General features: G+C 35.8%; 1 protein-coding gene across 4 annotated transcripts in view; it reads left to right on the top strand.

Moving 5' to 3' along the window:
* LOC121318091 (WD repeat-containing protein 7-like) overlaps positions 1–11,789 on the top strand; it is a 217,841-nt gene extending 206,052 nt beyond the window's left edge. For 2 of the 4 annotated variants that reach the window (XM_041254378.1, XM_041254367.1), the window contains 2 exons: positions 1,157–1,261; positions 8,659–11,789. In XM_041254378.1, the coding sequence (XP_041110312.1) occupies positions 1,157–1,261; positions 8,659–8,862 (309 nt within the window). In that variant the 3' untranslated portion in view covers positions 8,863–11,789. The remainder of the gene's footprint in view (positions 1–1,156; positions 1,262–8,658) is intronic. The other 2 variants (XM_041254396.1, XM_041254388.1) reach the window with 1 other exon arrangement.
* Positions 11,790–17,760: the final 5,971 nt, after the last annotated feature.

Genomic DNA, 17,760 nt, shown 5'->3' with positions numbered 1-17,760 from the left:
CGTGATGAGCCTGTGTGGCATATTATGGTATGTGGAAGTTAATTATTCTGACCATGCCCGTGGCTAAAATTGGCTTATTACATTAACTAATCATGTACTGATGTTGTACTTTTCACTTGAGAGCACCGTCACAAACTTTGCAAGATAGGCGGAGGACAGACTGACAGAATAATTGACGGTATATTGATATTTTAAAGCTAGAATGAGATATTGAAACAGTGTTATTTTCTATCTTGTTGATAAGCTTGTTTCATTGTCATAAACTAATTACCCTTATAGGATTATAATTAGTGTTCCCGCTAAGGCTAGAATCCGCATATTTTTTGCAATAACTGGCAACAACCTTTGCAACAACCTTTGTTTACTAACTTTAGCAAGTTATTTTCATAAATATCAACCTTTAATCAAGACTCCAGCCTCGCAAGGTAAACCAATCATTTTGAGAGCATTCTTGCAAAGCATTATCAGAAGCATATTTGTAAAAATGCACCAGTTTCCTGTCTTATTTTAAATGAAAGTTATCCATATGTGCATATATCTGAGATTTGCTCATTTTGTGTTATAAATTAAAACTTTAGCTGCAGTAGTACAGTGCTTGCAGATGTGATTCTGGATTCTGAATATTATTTCTGCTGGTAGATTTAATAGGCCTGTGTGAGTTCTGGCCCTCAGTTCACATCATAATGCAATTTGTGTTATATTGGCTAATAAAATGAGTGCCGTAAGTAGAAGTACGGTGGTATTCTGTACTTATGTGCCTTATTTTTGTTGCAGTGTTGTGATCTGGTCTGTTTTAAGTATCAATCAAATATAAAAAGCTCCACTAAAGTACATTAATGGAATGCGATGAGAACCATTGATCTGAATGTATAGTAAATGTTCCAAAAATAACTCCTTTTGGGAGGTATTTCTTTGGAAGTTTGAACCAAATGCATTGCATTGGGCATGTGGCAGTGTGGTTCTTTAAACTGTCTGAAAGCTCACTAATTGTGTCTTCTCCCAGCACTTTTAAGTAAATATATCCTTGTTAACATGAATATATCCATGATGCGTAATGTTTTCCTAATTGTGTCCTTAGTAGGTCCATGTGAGTACTTTGAGTGTGGAAGCACACTATTGATTAACTGAACTAACACCCTTTCACTCCTCCTTACAGACGATCCATGGTCATAAGGGACCCATAACAGCAGTGTCATTTTCTACAGATGGGCGGTACCTAGCTACATATTCAAATGCAGACAGTCATATTTCCTTCTGGCAGGTAAGAAGTTAACAATATATCTGTATACACACACATAGATGAACCCGCTTCATATCGTGATTGCTGTGCTGGCATAATTGTTGATATAAAGCAGGTCATGATATAAACCGGGTTTCACGTTTGCCTATGCCAGCATATTACGAGTGCGAGAAAAAAATTAAGAAAACTAACGGTGAATTAAAGAGCAGTGTTTTAATACTGTACATTTAGTCATTTTTTTACAGTTAAACAAATGCATATAGTTTACTACAGGACAAATACGTTTTGTATCATTAACTGGAACATCACAGTTTGTGCCATTTTCTAAAGACAGGCATGAATTGTCGACTGATGAGAGCTTGTCAAGTAGGCTGCACAAAATGTCAGTTTATCAATGAGATGATTATTAGTTGTAAGTTGTGTTGGAAATTAATTATATCCTGTGGTTACTTAGTAAAGCCCATGGCCATAAGGGACCCATAACAGCAGTGTCATTTGACAGGTGGGCGGTACCTGCACAAAACATGCAGACATCATATTTCCTTCTGGCAGGTATCAAGATAGTTAACATATATTATATATGATTGCTGTGCAGATGAACCCAGTTTATATCATGATATATAATTCAAGATATGATATAAAGCATATATATATATAACCGGGTATATATATATGCCAGCATATTACGAGTGCGAGAAAAAAACAAGAAAACTAACGGTGAATTAAAGAGCAGTGTTTTAATACTGTACATTTAGTTACACTATGGGGTGTATTCATAAGGGTTAACTCCTGTCGAAATGAGTAAACAGGAGTTTGTGATCGGATTTCCTCCATAGCCACCTATTTAACGGCAGTTGCTATTCATAAGAGATTATTCAGATGCATTGTTAAGCCCCAACGATTTTCGTCTATGAAGGCATGTTTGTAACAAATTGAGAGAAAGGTTAACGATTACCTCGTTAGCATAAAGTTTTCAAGTAGAGCTCAACCTGCTACATAAGAGTGAACGACATCAAAATGATGTTGATAACTGTGTTGAGTTATTGAACGCTTTCTACAGTAAGTCTAAACTAACGACAGCTTCAGCAGATATAGATGAAGTATAAAAAACAAAATGTCAGGGGAGTTTATCAATGATCCATTTCACGTATTAGTCAAACTTGTTTCAACAATAATCTGGTTTGGTTAATAGTTAAAGCACCGGGCCGATGTCAGGGGCCGTAATTGACAGATGGTAAACAAACTGAACCTCCATTGTGTTCTTGAGAAGAGTACAATGCAACGATTACCCTCCCTCCCCTTTGTAGCATAATACAGCTATTTATTAGTATATCTTATGTAGAATTAACTAATAATGCCAAAATGATGTTGATCGTATTTTTTCAATTCTGTAACGGCACGCAGAAGACTTTCTAAGGGAAGAGACTATTATATATATTCATAATATTATGACATATATTATACACTATATAACTATATGATACTTTGTTGTTAGTTATTTAAATATAATACATACTATGATCCACTATTAAAATACATTTTGTTCCAGCAGATATTCATATATGTTAATTGTGTGGCGACCGTAATTAGTAGGGTATCGGGCTCAGGTAAATAAACAGTCTTTGAGTTCCGTGGAGATTATTGTATACCTGTGATTATAGGTATAGGTAGCGATGTGAGAGCTCCGTTGACTGTTTGCAAAACTAATGATCGAGTATTTCGGCCAATTTTTTTCTTTTGTTTTTCTTTAAAAATATATTTTTTGCATGTTCATGTTACAGGATGACAATTTCAAATTTAAGAGGTAATATCGGAGCCTCGTGAACTCTCCAATTTAGACACTATGGGGTGTATTCATAAGGGTTAACTCCTGTCGAAATGAGTAAACAGGAGTTTGTGATCGGATTTCCTCCATAGCCACCTATTTAACGGCAGTTGCTATTCATAAGAGATTATTCAGATGCATTGTTAAGCCCCAACGATTTTCGTCTATGAAGGCATGTTTGTAACAAATTGAGAGAAAGGTTAACGATTACCTCGTTAGCATAAAGTTTTCACCGTTCCTGAGGGTCAACCTACTCTTCATTAGAGTGAATAACAGCAAAATGCTGTTGATAACTAGGAGTTATTGAACGCTTTCTACAGTCAAGTCTATACTAACGACAGCTTCAGCAGACTAGTTTTTAAAGACATATTTTATTATTATACTTGCTCTGTTATACAGTTTGACATACCTGTGATTAACACTGCCGATTTAAAAAAAAAAAAAAAAAAAAATCTGTAGCTTTATATAAATACATACTCACACAAGAACATATTCTCAAAATCATTTTGATACAGTGTGAAGCAGAGAGCAAGTTAGAGACAGTTATTTTATTATTATTATTTCTTTGCCGTGATCTGTGGCTGACAGCGGTCCTTTTCTTTTTGTTTATTTTACCTGTGCTCACAATAAACAGTTTGGACGAATACTGCCTGTGTGAGCCTGTTCATTTTTGCAGATTGTTACAATATATAGTGTACCAGTGCTGCTGATGCAGTCGGTGGGAAATTTGGGCTTGCTTTGTATTGCAAAAAACACTGATCGAGCCTCAGTGCAAATGTCTTTTTTTTTTTCTTTATCTTTTTTTTTTCCCCGCGCACCACAAAATGATCAATTTTGGGTACAATGTGCAGTACGGCATGAAACTTTCACTGATGCATAAACATTAACTCGCCCCTGATTGAGTCCCTGCTTTAAGTGGGGTTTATTATTATTATTATTATTATTATTATTATTATTATTATTATTATTATTATTATTATTACTAGAATTACAGTATTATTCAAACTTTAAAAAAAAATAAATGTTGGTCCTGCAGTTAAGAATGGAAATTTTTTGTGTGCATATGGAAATGTGTTTACCAGCATTGACAAAAAAAAAAAAGAAAACACAAAGATTTATTTAAAAAAAAAAAAAATTATGACATGTCCTGAATTTTTGGCAGACGTGATAGGGGCATGGGAATCAGGTTTTGCAAACTGCCCGTGACTGCAGCTGCAGACTTGGGTTTCGGTAGTACTGTCGGTGGATTCTGTTTTTCTGTTTGCAACTGTTTGCAACCAGCGCCACCCAGGGAACATTAATAATGCTTATGATGTCATCAAAAAGAGGCGTATTTTTGTTCTTGAAGGACTGTATACCCATTTATAAAATGCTTTGCGACAGTCGCCAGTTTGCGCAGATCATTTTATGAATCGCAATATGGATGACTTTTGTTCGTTTTAAATGAAATTCGTTTGATTTCAGCAGTTGGGAAGTACTCTTATGAATAGGGCCTCAAGTGAGTAAAATGTATTTTGAGTGAGTCAAATGCTACATTACCTTGAGTCATGAGTACTTTAAATAAATACTATACATGCTTCAATGCTAACTTATGGGGTATGCATTAACTACAGCCTTGCATTTTAACTGTTACTTTGAACGACTTATATTAAAAACAAAAACAACAAGTATTCTTATTTGTTTTGCTGACCAGAAACAATATGGCTGAGAAGCAAATAAACAACACTACAGATGGAATATACTTCACAAGACGCCTGTGTGCACATGCTATATATTTCTAATGTTAAAACAATGAGATGGCTCAGAAGAATCCAGTCACTTAATGAAACCCCAAACTTATTGGTCACATGTCTCTGGCAATTCCCAGGCAGGCTGCAATTAGCTTTCCTAGCATTTCTGTGATACATTCTCTAGCTAGGCATAGTTTATCTTTCAGTGGCTATGAAAACTTTGATTTTCAACTTCATCTCATTTTCATAGTGGACAGGTGGCAGAAATAAAAGCTTTCCCATTCTAACATACAATTGCAGTCGGAATGTGCATGAAGACTGAACAACCTTTCTAAAGCTATTGTTTATATTCAGCTGCCTGCTTATGAGACACATAATTGTATTACAGCATTGTTGAGTATGCTGATATCAGCACCCTTTAACAGTAATTGTATGCACTTCAGAGCCATCATGTGAAATTAAAATTATGCTAAATGTCATAGTACATGCTCGCTCACTGATATTACAGCAATGTTTGGCTTGGAAATATATGTTTTTTTTTTTTGTTTGTTTGGTTTTTTTTTTTTTTTTACTGGAATACCAAATCTGCCCACTATTTTTTTTTTTGACAAATAATGACAAAAATGTCATTATTGAATCGAGGAATGGAATCAACTGAAAAATCGATTTCCGATTTAATCGTAGCAGTCCTAGTATGTGCACTCTGATGGGATAAAAATGAAATATTGGTAACCCGTTTTTGTTTTGCAGTGACATATACTAAAAACTGCAAGCAGTCCGAGTGTATTTTGGAAAGTATCTCCACACAAAGACAGTGCACTAACACTGGGCCAAGCATATGCTAATTGCAGCAATCAATGCAATTGATATTTTTGGCTACTGTAGTGATCTTCTTTAGAAAAAAAAATAATGCCTAAATTCATTCAGGCTCATGGGATAAATACATTTGGTTCTCAAGGGGTGATGTGATCAGTGTCACAATGGCTGTGGACTTCATTTATAACAAATGCCCATTCACAGCAGGGGGCTTTTCCTTGTGGATCTCATTGCAGAATGTTGTGGATTAAAACCCTGGCTTTTGTTCCTAAATAGCATGGACACTCCCAGTACTGAACATTACTTAATTTCCACAAAGTCTTGGACAATGTAGTTCATCGCTCCATATTGTACTGAAGCCATTGAAACTGACCATTAATAACAGTATGTGCCCTTTGAGTCTTCAGCTGTCCCAGAAAGCAAAAATTTCCACATTAGGCAAACGGTAGATTTATATAAGAACACCTGGTACAGCTACAGAGTCTTTATGATAAAAGAAAGGGTTCCCGTTCTGTTTTTAAGATGGATAACATAATACATTTCTTATGGGAATGTTTAAAGCTAAAATGCTATTTCTAAAAAATACACTTCTTTTTTTCTTTACATGACTCCTTTCCAGTGACCTTAAGATGGAGTGATATCTCCTCCTCCTGCATTGTATTTTGCACTCTTAATGCAGGAAAATCAGTCACATTAGTCATCTTAAAAGGGTTATTACTCAAGATGATTTAAATTGTGAAAATGTCAGCCATGCTGGCACACTCCCTGCTAGAGATGCTGTGATTTACAGTCTCTGACACTGTTCTGCCGCTGAGCCAGCCTACAAAAGGTAATCACAACTACTGCATGTTTTAACACTGGAAAAAATGCAGGCATTGTATTATTAATTACAGTAGTTACTGTTTTATCCCCTTATTATTATATGATCCAAGTGGAGTTTAGTGTAATTATATATATATATATATATATATATATATATATATATATACTAATGTATATATATATATATATATTATACACAAAGCGTACTCCACAACGCTTTCAAATTAGACTTTATATGTAGAATCTACACAAACTACTCCATATTGATGAAGTTAAAAAATGCATATAGAAAATAAATAAGTAAGATTTACAGAGAAAAACAGATTCATCTCAGTTGCATAAGTATTCAACCCCTTTGCTACTGCAGCCGTAAATCAGCTCAGGTGCAAATTATTTGTTTGAAAGGTCACAAAATTAGTGAAATGGTGGCAAGAAAGAAGCCATTACTCAAAAGGCCTCATCTTAAAAGCACGTATGGAGTTTGTGAAAAAGCATGTAGATGATTCTGCAGACATGTGGAAAAAGGTTTTGCGGTCAGACAAGACAAAAATTGAACTTTTCGGTCTAAATTCCAGGCATTACGTCTGGCGCAAGCCCAACACTACACATCACCCAGTCGACACCACCTCAACTGTCAAGAATGGTGGTGGCAGCATCATGTTATGGGAATGCTTCTCTTCAGCAGGGACTGGGAAGCTTGTCCCCCAGGATAGAGGGGAGAATGGATGGTGCAAAGTATAGGCAAATCCTTGAGGAAAACCTGTTTGAATCAGCCAAGACTCTGAAACTGGGGAGGAAACTAACATTTCAGCAGGACAATGACCAGAAGCACAAAGCCACACTGGAGTGGTTGAACAAGAAGAGAATTAATGTTTTTGAGTGGCCCAGTCAAAGTCTTAACTTGAATCCAATCGAAAGTTTATGGCAAGACTTGAAGATTGCAGTCCATCGACAATCCCCAACAAAACTGGAGCTATTTTCCTGTGAAGAATGGGCAACAATTTCACCATCCTACTGTGCAAAACTAGTAGAGACCTATCCAAAAAGACTGGTAGCAGTAATTGCTGCAAAAGGTGCTTCTACCAAGTACTGACTTAAGTGGCTGAATACTTATGCAACCAGTAAATTTCATTTCGTAAATTTTCTTTGCAAGTTTTGCTGACGTTTAACCTCCTTGTCATATAACAGTGTTCAGTTTAACCACTACAGCTTTGAATAAAAAAAAAGTTTGTTTGAAAAATTGTGCGTACATTATTTGTAATTCAACAAAATGTGACATTATTGGTAGGGGGTGAATACTTCTGCAAACCACTGTGTATATATATAAACACAGTGAGGAGGGGGTTAATCCTTCCTCGCTTCGGTCGCTCAAGCATATCAAGAGGAAAAAAAGGTACTGCGTGTAGTTTTTGTTATTTGTTAAAAACTGCGTTTTTGTTGTGTTTGTTTTAACAGGAAAACAGCTTAGCTGTCCTGTTTTTAGTAAGGTTCCTGGTCTGTTTAGTGCTCGAGGAGAGCTAGGTTTTGTTTTTGTTTCTTAAAAGTAGTGCCTAAACTCCATTTCTAAGGGGCTTACGAACATGAGTGTGGTTGCTCGATCACAATGTATACATGAATGTCCAGTATATCTGTCTTGGACCACCTTTCTTGTCAATTAAAGACAACCCTATATAGAAATAAATAATACATGCATGATTTCCTGGGACCTGTGCTTGGCATTTCCCTCTTACTATGGCTCTGGTTGGCAGCTTTTATAAAGTGGATTAAGGATTGTATTTAAACAGTATATTTTCTGGAGGCTTTCTCTTCAGTTAACAAACAAAATATCACAATATTTTGCAAGATTTTCAGGTTTTTTTCTTTAATTGGCACTGATTTCATATAGACAAAAAGGATACTTTTGTATGTAGATAGGTCACTTTGCCACATTATGAAGTTCCACACACACACAAGCATAGAAAAATGTGTAATTATGTTAGAATAATGTAAAAAATACCATATTGTTTTGTATATAGCACACATACATGAGTATTGGCCATGTATTTGTTATTCCCATAATTAACTGTTTGCATACTTCATACCAGTGTGTATTTTTTGTAATAATAATACATTATTTGAATAAAATCATCTTGTGAATAAAGCAAATCGGGAGAAAAAGCTGTAAATACAAAAAAAAAGGAACTTATTGCTATGCATTCTCTTTTGTTTGTTTGTTTTTTTCCTAGATGAACACATCATTATTGGGGAGCATTGGCATGCTGAACTCTGCCCCTCAGCTGCGCTGTATTAAAACATACCAGGTCCCTCCAGTCCAACCCGTCTCCCCCGGCTCCCAGAATGCACTAAAGCTGGCACGACTGATCTGGACCTCCAACCGCAATGTCATCCTGATGGTCCATGATGGCAAGGAGCACCGTTTCATGGTCTGAGGACCGGGCAAGACCACTAAATCATCACAGGAACCACAGCCTGTGGTGCTGGCCGACCATGTAGTCTGTAAAAGATCATTTGCACTGTTTGGTTGTTTACATCAAGGTTATCATTTTTTTAAGGTTAAGTGTATTTTCAAACCTGTTTTAGAGAGTAAAAGTTGTCTTTTATAGACCGTTTCATACAAATGGTCTTTCGTTCAGATTTTACTGTAAATTGGTCTCAAACTTTTTTTTTTTCCTCATTCCAAAATAAAGAGGCAATGATAATCATAGAGAATATCAGTGCCCCACCTGCAAAAGAAAATGGTCATCAATAAAGGTACATGTAAAAAAGCATATTAAATTATATAAAACATCGAGACTGCATCATTTAATCTAGACTCGTCTGTGCTATGTAATCTCAAGTTAGGATTTGTTTGTATTGTTAATAGATGAATCCTATCAGTGGCACCATGGGAAACAATCCATTTGTTTAACCACCCAAAGAGCCAGCAAGCTGAGCGTAGATTGGTTCTTGGTTGTCCATCTATTACTGAGGCAGTTGAGCATTAATGCAAAATGTGTATTTCAAAAGTAATATATAGCCACTCTGTGACCGATCAGGTATGATTAATCTGCTTTCTTCCATATTGTGCAATACCTTGAGCTGCCTTTCTTCTGCAGCTGCTCGCACTTCATGTTAGCAAAGGAAGGAATTATTTCATTCTTGGGACACTGACTGAATGCAGAAAGCTACCGCTTTTATTTTTTCTTTCTGGGTGTATATTAACAGTCAAGCAAGGTTCTGCAAGAATATGTTTGCTGTGAGTGTCCCTGTTTTTAGTAAAGTTTCAAGTTTAACAAAAGTTCAGAAAGCCTTATAACTCCTGAAAGCAAAGCAAACAATATTTGTACATCATTATGGCGTTGTTCTAATTAGCAGATAGTTAACTGCTTTAAAAACAGAGCTACATTAAGTTTGCAATCATTGAGCATAGATAAATATTCTGGAAGAAACCAAGGCTCTGCAATGTAGATGTCTGGAGCTTGACTTCTTAGCCTTTGTTCTGTGTAATTGTTGAATACTAATTGAGAATTTAAGATATAATATCACTTAAAATAGGCCTATTCTGTCACTGAATGCAAATCAGTGCTTTGCTGTGCTATAAGCAAGCATGCTTTCCATGTAAAGCTGTACTATTGTGAGGCCGCTTTCTAAATAAGGTTGAATAAACTGCCCTTCAGCAAGTTTATTGTAACTACAGATGTGTTGTATATGTCTTAAGCTCCACCCCTTTTTAAATTGGTGCTAGATTCAACACCACCATTTCCCGATTAGAATGCCATTACTAATATTATGATCATATCACTTCTTGCTCTACAGCTACAACCCAATGCAAATTCACCACATTAACCAAATGTCAGGCTCCACAGGAAGGATGGATATGTTTTTCTAACCTTTCTGCACCATCCAGGGGTCAGAACCACATTGGTTTGTTTATCCTGTTTTGCAGCTGTGTATAAATGAAGGAGGTGGGGAATGTTGCAGAAGCAACTGAACTTGAGGTCATAACCTAACAGAAACAAATATCACTGTAGCCATAGATTGCATTTGTAAATAGTGATTTGGTACAGGAGCTGAACAATAAAACTGTTTAAATTAAAATGGATATTCATGCAAACAATATACATTTTAACAGCTCAATGACTGGAGAAATAACCTGATAAACCAGTGCTAATCATAACAGGTTTTGTTTGGTCAGAATGTACTGTTATGATGGCCACATTCAATTGCAAAATTAATTTTCAACAAATGAACCAATATGAAAATCCCTAGTCCCGTACATCATCTCCACTTTCTTGCAACATCTCTCAAAATGCAGTTCTATACAAAGTTAATTACAAGCTCTTTGCATTATTCCAAACTGATACTGAAAGGAAAATCCCCACAGTTGTACTCACACCCTGCACTTTTGCATTGTCAATGCTCAGCTCTCCCCACCACAGTCAAATTTGTATTGTCACTCCTGTGTAAGCTTTTAGTGTGTTATTGATTTATTATTACTGTATTTGGAACTGTCCTTCTTTTAAATGTAGATACCTAAGTGGCTTTATTGTCAATATATTTGTTTGAGATGTGACATAACATGGTAATACTCATATGGTAATATACAGTAGTAGCTATGGAAGACACTCTTCACTGTACATGGCAATAGTGTATGTGTTTGTGTGTATATGGGCTATCTATGATTATACTGAATAAGTACAGTACTGTAAATGCTATGTTACTTTATGTTGTGTGTACACCTGTGTTCAAATAAAATAAATATAAATGAAACATGTACAAAATATTTCACAATATTGTGTCCTTCATGCAACCGGCATCACATCTAATTTCTAAGCAGTCAATGCACTTTGGGAACATTCAGCAAAGAGATACATATGGCTAGAATTTACGAACTGAAAAAAAACGCAAAAGTAATGAAAAATCACCCCACAATCACACTGTGGCAAGCAAGCAGCAGTTGTATTGCTAATACAAACAGTGAACCTACATCCAAAAGTCAATGTAGCTTAAAGTAAATATTATTAGGCATGAAAGTTTACTTTTGTTGTGCTTATCTTTGTTTTGTACATGTTTCGACTTTTCTTGGATGTAATGTTTAGTCTCCTACTTGCTGTTTGAACATTAAAATCATGGTATATCTCACTTGCATCCAAACACCCCACTTTGCTTTACTAGACATAACAAACTTTGCAGTAAACTGCATTTTCTTCCTCTCAAGTGATTTCCTTGTGCACCAAAAATGTCCCGTGAAAGGTATGTTCCTTGCAAACCTGAGTGACATGCAGAGCTTGGCAAAAAGCTTCCTGTTTGACAAGAAATACCAGCACTAATACAGTGCCTATAGAAAGTCTACACCCCCTTGAACTTTTTCACATTTTGTTCTTTCAGTGCCTCAGAGTTTCTTGCATTTAAATGAGGATGTTTTTCCCACTTATCTACACACCATACTCCACACTGTTAAGGGTAAAAAGTTTTTATTGAGAAAAAAAAATTGTATATTAAAAATACAAAACTGAAAGATCATAATTGGATAAGTCTCCACCCCCCTGAGTTAATACTTGGTGGAAGCACCTTTGGCAGCAATTACAGTTGTGAATCTGTTGGGATAGTTATTTACCAGCTTTGCACACCTAGATTTGGCAATATTTGACTGTTCTTCTTTACAAAACTATATCACTCTATATCACTATTGTATTATTATTTTTTTCTCATTGAGATTGTGTAATTTTAAGCTTATTATTAGGACATTAATATTAGGGAGAAAAAGAGACATGCAAGTACATGTTGTTTTAAAATGTGTTTGTAAACTGCATTGTAGTCTATGATTTTATATAGTCTACACCTAATTATCCTATTTCTTAAAGTGGTTTATTGTGTGACTATTTTCTTTTAAAATAAATTACTATTTGCGCTTTACAAAATAATATGTACACAGAAATCATATAGACTATACAGACAGAGTAATCTAGTGGTCCGGACAGCAGTTTAATGTGTTAAAAAAATATAAAAACTAATATAATGATCATTGTTCCTGTTGCGCATAACTATAAATATATAGAAATTGGAATATTGTATTATGGAAACCTGCTGCTGAAGCATATGTGCAATAGTAAACTTTTATGGTTAAATTATCAGATCTATGAATATTCCCAGAAAAGCCCTTGCTCTTATTGGGGAGATCCTGTAGATTTTATTGAGCTGTATATAAACAGTTATAGATCAATGGTATAACTGCACTAGTCTATTTATACCCAATTTGTGATTTTCTAAATTGTCTTAGGAGTGGTCACATTGACTGACACTCTATTTAGTTGTGTCTGACCTGTTAATGTTTTCCAGTTAGATTTTTGTAAGCAAGATAAGTAATGAAAATTGTATTGACCAATTATTGAATTGTACTCTACCTGAATGGTTCGTTTTGCTGATCAGCATAATTAAGAATTAGCTATCGGCTGCATTGTGTCCATTCCTCAGGCCTTGCTGTTGGTGGTTGAAGAGTTATGATCTGATATCAGTTTTAAATGTTTAATAAGCTGTGCTTTCATCATCATGGGTTTTTCGCTTTCAAAACATGGTTTTTGAGTCTGACCATTTTGCTGTTTTGTTTGGGCCTCACTCTTCACAACATAGGCTTAACCCTTGAAATATCTGAAGATTTCTTAAAGTTATACAGAAATCTTAAATCAGTTTTGTGTTTTAAAATGTGGCTGTGTCAGTTTGGCTGGTTGCAATGCAAGAGCTTAAAAGGTTTGCTTTAATGACCAAAACAGACTGACTAAGTAGAGCCTGGGAACATCATGGCCTGGTCTAGTGTGATATAATAATAGGCCAGTAACTGTCTTTCACTCAGGATCAGAGGACATATCAGCTGAAAATGCCCGGAAAGGACATGACACTAATAGGAAGGTAAAGCTGGCCACTGCAGGCTGAACTTTCACCTTTCGCCCCCGCAGTTGGGAGACATGGCTGATGCTGAAAAATCAATACTTTGGAGTCAGATGGGAAATATTTCTAGCCTCTAACTAGAGCATGTGTTCTGACAAGGCCAAGCTAATCCACACAACAAAAGAGAAAGAGGAAAAAAGGGAGTCATTCTTAAAGCTTGGCACTTCAAGGTGTTTCTACACAATGGCGCAGGGAGAGAAAGAGCATCAATAAGCACAAATACCAAAGGTCAGTGGCAAAGTAAATGAATATCAAAACAGTGGGATCTTTTCTGAGCAAAATGAACCTGTCGGATGATGTATGTATGCATTTAAAAGAAAAAGGATAGAAAAATAAAAGTAACGATCCAAACATTGTTTATTCTACAATAGTCATGTAGCACTGAGAGCTCTTGCAAATACCTCATTCTCAGTATTGGAATGCAGCATGAAACACTGGCTTTCAAGCATTGTCAATTTGTAATTGGTTTTCTATAGAACTTAATCCAAAGGAAGTGCAGTGTAGATCCTGAACCTGAATAAAGCTTTCTTTTCAAATATTTCATTATAAAATCTATATTACATATAGGAATGTTAAAACACTAAACACAGGTATTTCTGTATGGGATAAACAACAACAAAAAATGTTTGAATACAGTAACAGTAAAGCAAAGAACTGTAGATGATTTTATTAGCGATTCAACATGTTCTACTGTTAATCTTAGATTATCTTACCTAAATTCCAAGAAAAAGTGCTAATCAGGTCTAAAACCAGTCATTTCAGTTGTTTGCGAGGCTTAAAACATTTATTTTAATGGAAGTGATTACTGTGCATTTGCCCATACTTTCTTTGCCGAATCAAAACTGTTATTGAATAGTAGCAACTACTCATCATAAAAAGGTATTAATCTTTGGTATTAGCCCTGTATTCAATGAGTATAATGGCAATGTGGAACAGTTTCAATTGAAACATGTCCTCCCTCTGAGTCTGGAAATGAAAAACCCATGCCCAGTGTGGTGCCTCAGCGTATCAGTGTGCTTCTGGCTTCACTGAAGTCAGCCAGCTCAAATCTAGCACTGACATTTCAGAAGGTGTTTATTCTGATCCAGGCGATGCAGAAATGGTTTTCCAGGGGTTTGGTGATGATGGGAGGGGGGTGGCTTTCTCCTAAGGGAGAGAATGAAAAAGAGCTGGGAAATTATTACCAATCATTTTGGTGCAAGCCACAGCTGGGCTGCTGATAAAGAGAAAAATACAATTCTATTTTATTTCCTATATTAATATAAAGCACAGGACCATCCAGTGGAGAGGGGGTAGCCTGGGTCAGTACATGGATAAGGATCACTTATGTGTGGCTGCAGTACTCCAAGACCCGAGTGCCAGCAAGTGACCATAGAAAGAAGGGTGCTGGTGATAATATTGTGGATATTTCAATTGCTAATGTATTTATGTAACCAGAATAAACCCATCCATGTTATTTTCAAGGGGTCCTGGCAAAATACACAAGTGCAAAAAACAGTCATGATTAAAAGTAGTAAGTTAATATCACATGACAATGTGGCATACATCTATATAATTCACTTTTTCACAGAGAAATAAGAAACAAGACTCCTCACTACATCTATAATAGCAGATCATCACACATATGTATGGTTGGGTTCTATGTCCACTCACATGACTCCAGGTGTACCCATATAGAAGTTTCACATAGTAAACGCATAGCAAAGTGTAATAAAGGATATTGTAAGCATTGTAAAGCACAGAGAGGTATGGTAAAACATATTAACCATGGTAAGCTATTGTAAATGCATAGCATAAACATGGTAAAAGTGCAAAAATGCCTTTCAACAATACAGTGGTAAACTTTAAAGATATCACTCAGGCTTATATCGACTTCTGCTACATGATCAGCTGACCACAGGCCCCCTCATCAGCACACTCACACAGATATATATTTACTAAGGTTGTGCAGAGTTTTGAAAGATGCCACAAATACCACATTCGGACAAAGGTCCAACTGTGATATGCAAAAATCTAATTCTAAAATACCACAGGTACAAAATTGTTCCACCAGCTGGCACTGCAAGAACAGTCAGTGAATTAATGTTAAACAGCTGTATTAAAGTCATTTGGAAGGGTCTTGCATTTTTACACCCAGATCAAGCTTCAAAAAAAGTCTTAGGCATACTATAGTAAAAAAAAAAAAAAAAAAAAAAAAAAAAAAGAATGGTAACAATTGTTGTAAAGGAATGCTGCCACCTCTGAAAATCAGCAGTCACATTAATGTTCTTCAGGTTCAGTTTACTGTGATTTACAAATAACAAAAAATCATTGGGTATTTCATCCTGACTCATTCTTCTTTGCTTACTCTTCTCTTTTGCAAACGAGTCGGAAGTCTAGGGTGAAATGTACAAAACAAGCGCAATGCTGATAGCGACTTTCTAGGAAATACTTTGCGGCAGCAGTTTTTCTTTGCTGTTCAACCTTAGATGAATATCTAATTATGGGTGTCCCTACATACATTTGCAAAAATGGCCGAAATGCAAATGAGGATTCCCACCATTGCGACTCTTACAATTGCATCAATTTTTTATGAACTTTTGAAAGCATGTATTAAACAGTCACAATAGTTGCTGACATTTCCCACTCCGCTTTTTCTCGTGCGTTGCCAGTTGTGCTTAATGCATTTTTGAGGCGAACACCGAAGTACCTAATTTTCAGGAAAGTCAGGGTGTCCTTACAAGCCTTGAAAACAAATTTCTATGACAATTCTGGTTTCCCCAACGTGTCGGGAGCAATAGACTGCACACATGTGCCACTAACCCCTCCAGCTCATTCTGAGCATCTGTATAGGACCATGATCTATTGTGTGTTAATTGTCTAGGCTTCTAAGTAGACCAAGCTAAAAATAATAATTTAAAAAAAAACAAAAAAAAACGCTAAACTCATTTAGTTTCAATTTAAAATAATATTTTAATTGCATCGTACACAATGCAGCAGCATGATTTATTTTGTGTTACTGGTAGGCTAAAGAAAAAAGAAAGAGCTCTAGGTATTCATTTGATTTTACTACTGTACTGTATACTGTATAGGCCTACTGAACAGTTTTACTGTTTTAACATAATGTGTAGCCTACCCAAAACACATTAGTGTTATTTCAGCGCAAAGAATTACATTTAAAATGCATTGAGCACTATAAATATATATGTGTGTGATTTTATTGTATTGTTTTTAAACCTAACACCTAACACCTACATATTTGGTTTAGTGAAGATCTACTATATGATTATGAAATTCTTTTTGGGGGATGAAGGTGGGGGACCCACTATAGTATATATGTATATAGGTGCTAAAATAGGTATGTATGTATGTATGTATATATATATATATATATATATATATATATATATATATATATATATATATATCATTAATAGGTCAAATGAAGACAGAATACAATGAATTGTACAGATGATGTTTAAATTGATCAAAAGCAATGTTATTTTGATTCTTGCACCCTTGCATGTATAGATGTTACCCTTTGGGCACCCTCTGCTGCAGCAAACCACAACTCGACTCTCGCTATTTATCTGAACAATGTCGCACGACTCTCGTCATGTATAATGCTAGAGATCACGCTAAGAAGATAAAACAGATATATATTGAGGATCTTTTCATTAACATATTTTCTATTAGTGCATACGGCAAAATGTTTACTTTGCTAAGTGTCACAATGATAATGCAAATTACAGTATATTTGCACTGCTACTGGCGCATCTTAGGACATCTACCCCTGAATTTTGTCAACAGTATGGGGGCCTAAGATGATCTCAGACCCCATATTTCTCCATAGGCCCTGATCTTGAATATTGTAAAATCTAGCCATGATTTACAAATAATATTTTAAGGTACATGTCTTTCTGTAGACACACTAAAACATTGTGTGGTGTGAAGTACAAAATTATGGTTGTGATCCTTTAACAAAGAAATAACCAAAAAGTTTCTACTGAATGTTATCTAAACCTTATATCCACCCTATAGTGTTTACCTATCGGTAGCTATTGATCAGTTATAATTAATTGCAATATCCTTGCTTAATCCATAGGGCAACAAGGCTGACTTTGCCATTCGGGCAATTAGAGCCCAAACAGTTAAATCCCAGAAAGGATGATGCCTTTACTGGCATTTTGATGAAGAAAGTGAGCAAATCAGCACATTACAAGCAAATAAAGCAGGGGAAATTAATGCTATATCTTTTAAAAACAGCTAGTGGTCATCCAGCTCCTTAGGATGTGCCAGAAGGCTGACAGAAGCCGATCTTACGACCCCAATCAGTGTCCAGTAGGAAGAGGGCCAGCTGTAGATTTTATCTCAAGGTGATAGTCACCTTTGACCTTTCTGCAGTTCTAGTACCCACTGGCCAT

Source organism: Polyodon spathula, chromosome 1 (assembly GCF_017654505.1).
Source record: "Polyodon spathula isolate WHYD16114869_AA chromosome 1, ASM1765450v1, whole genome shotgun sequence".
Classification (NCBI taxonomy): domain Eukaryota; kingdom Metazoa; phylum Chordata; class Actinopteri; order Acipenseriformes; family Polyodontidae; genus Polyodon; species Polyodon spathula.
Note: the sequence above shows the minus strand (reverse complement) of the source record. Positions and strands in the feature narration are given on the sequence as shown.